Source organism: Notothenia coriiceps, unplaced genomic scaffold (genome assembly GCF_000735185.1).
Source record: "Notothenia coriiceps isolate Sejong01 unplaced genomic scaffold, NC01 NC01_scaffold00005787, whole genome shotgun sequence".
In the NCBI taxonomy this organism is placed as follows: Eukaryota; Metazoa; Chordata; class Actinopteri; order Perciformes; family Nototheniidae; genus Notothenia; species Notothenia coriiceps.
This window is the reverse complement of record NW_011338488.1, coordinates 79,562-81,695: the sequence shown is the minus strand read 5'-3', so window position 1 is coordinate 81,695 and position 2,134 is coordinate 79,562. Positions and strand designations below refer to the sequence as shown.

The following is a 2,134-nucleotide window of genomic DNA, read 5'->3' as shown; positions in this document are numbered from 1 at the left end:
CGACTGGCTGCCTGTTGACTCTCTCAGGCTGAGCGTTGAGGAGCATCTCAATTCTTGGCACCGGCTTCTCTTTTCGCTCCTGTGGTGTCCTCTATTTCCCAATATGCCTCTCACTCTGCAGATATTCTGCCATTTCTCCCATTTCAGTACCAATCACAATCATCAGCATTTCTCCCTCCATGACATGAAAACAAACTAAGACTGAGTGCCTCTGCGTGCGTGTGTGGCTTCAAACCCCCCTGTCAGCAATCACTGGGTAGGAGACAGCCGTAAACTGCGCTTTAGAATCGTATAATGGGCTAGTGCAGCGCTGGCAAAACTTATATCATTATGCCTCTTCCCATTTAGACACAAATAGGATCATTATTTTTGATAACTTTACAGCAAGTGCTGGATGATTTCATTGCACTACTTGCCACTGCTTAACGCTGTATTTCAGCTAAAGCATCGTACATCTTGCCATCTCCCTGTTATCATTGTGTGTAATTACAAGGCAAATGCAATCAATAACACAATGTCCTACAAATGATTGGAACATAACGATTGATCTATACAAACAACAGCACTTTGTTCTACCTTTTCGCGAGTATAAGTGTGACAGAGAGAAACTGAGTGGTTTGAAAAGCTGTACAGTGACTGGTCTCAGTAAAGGACCTCGTAATGTTTGTCAAAAGGCAGAAGCGGCAATTTACAGCAGGACCTATAAAGTCAATCCCATCTGACAGGATGAGGGCAATGCCCCGGTGTCATCTACCTTATAAATTGATGGATGCTTACAAGTGTGAAAGTGGAAGCGTTTTATTATAAAGAAAGCAATAGACATTTCAGGGGCTAACACCACTTGTCTTCCCCTAATAAAAAAGGGGTCTCCGATGTCCGTTTATAATCGAGGGGCCAATTTTATGACCTGTTTTCCAATCAGTTTGAAATATTAACTTAAGGTACTTAAGGTTTCATCTGTGTATGACTTTTGATTCATTTATTTTACACTGTTTGAACAATGTTATTAGATGTTCCTCTCAAGCTGTAAAATAGTTTTGCTACACAGTCAAACAATCAAACTATACATTTATGGTAATAACTCAAACTTTTAACTCGACAGTCGATTAATCTTTCAGCCTTTTCTCTACTGAAAATAGTATTTAATGTCTCGATTACACCGTTTCCTCCACGATGAACTCGATGGCGTGCTGCTCCGACTGGCTCGTCTCCACCATGGTGATTTCGTTTCCGTCCATGGTGATGGTGGGAACGTTGATGCCCTGCCCTCCCAGCACAGAGGAGGGCAGGATGACCACTTGCGAGCTGCCGTCTATGTTGCCGAACTGATCGGAGGGGATCATGACGGTCTCTGTGCCTCCGTCGCCCTGCAGCACGTAGATGGTCTGCACTGAGCCAGAATCGAGGTCCCCCGTGGAGGCCAGCGAGGACAGCACCTTAATAATAATAATAATAATAAAGCTTTATTTATATAGCACTTTTCATACAACACAGCGAAACATAACATCTGACCAGGCCAACAGACACAAAGAGGTAAAACGTATGACAACAAAAATACAACAAAACAAACAATGGTTTCTCTCTGACAGGTAAGACACAACACAACTGAGTCGATGCAACAAAATCAAATATAAAACATATACATGGGAAAATACTGAATGTACTCTTTCTATATCAGAGTAGCACATGATAACAGAGGCCCAACTGTAACTGTGTACGTAACCAGATGTATGATTACATGGATCAGTGGTTCCCAACCTGGGGGGCGCGCCCCCCTTGGGGGGACGCCAAATATTGCAGGGGGGGCGCCAGGCCTCAGATGATTTGAGGCCAAATATCATATTCAGACTTTTTTTTTTTTTTTTTTTTTTTACATATAATTGTAAAGCAATACAAGATTGTCACTGAAAGCTTTGTCTCTACATTACAATAAAATATAAAAAATAATTGATTAATTAATTTGAATAACAATTCAAGTTAGTAGCTATTAAAGGCATAAAAAGACAGATATTTATAATAATTTCTTTAATAGAAATGTTTCTTCTGCCCGTAAAGTGTCCTAACCAGGCTTTTCTGGATAAGCGCATTTTTAAAACAGTCATTGTCCATGCCGGTTTCAGTTGGATTATTTGTC

The 2,134-nt window shown here is 41.0% G+C and overlaps 1 protein-coding gene across 1 annotated transcript in view; it reads right to left on the bottom strand.

Annotated features, from left to right (window-relative positions):
• Positions 1–782: 782 nt before the first annotated feature.
• The window catches only part of znf574 (zinc finger protein 574), a 29,728-nt gene continuing 28,376 nt past the window's right edge, over positions 783–2,134 (bottom strand). The window contains exon 8 of the mRNA XM_010768546.1: positions 783–1,436. Coding sequence (XP_010766848.1) covers positions 1,155–1,436 — 282 coding nt within the window. The 3' untranslated portion in view covers positions 783–1,154. The remainder of the gene's footprint in view (positions 1,437–2,134) is intronic.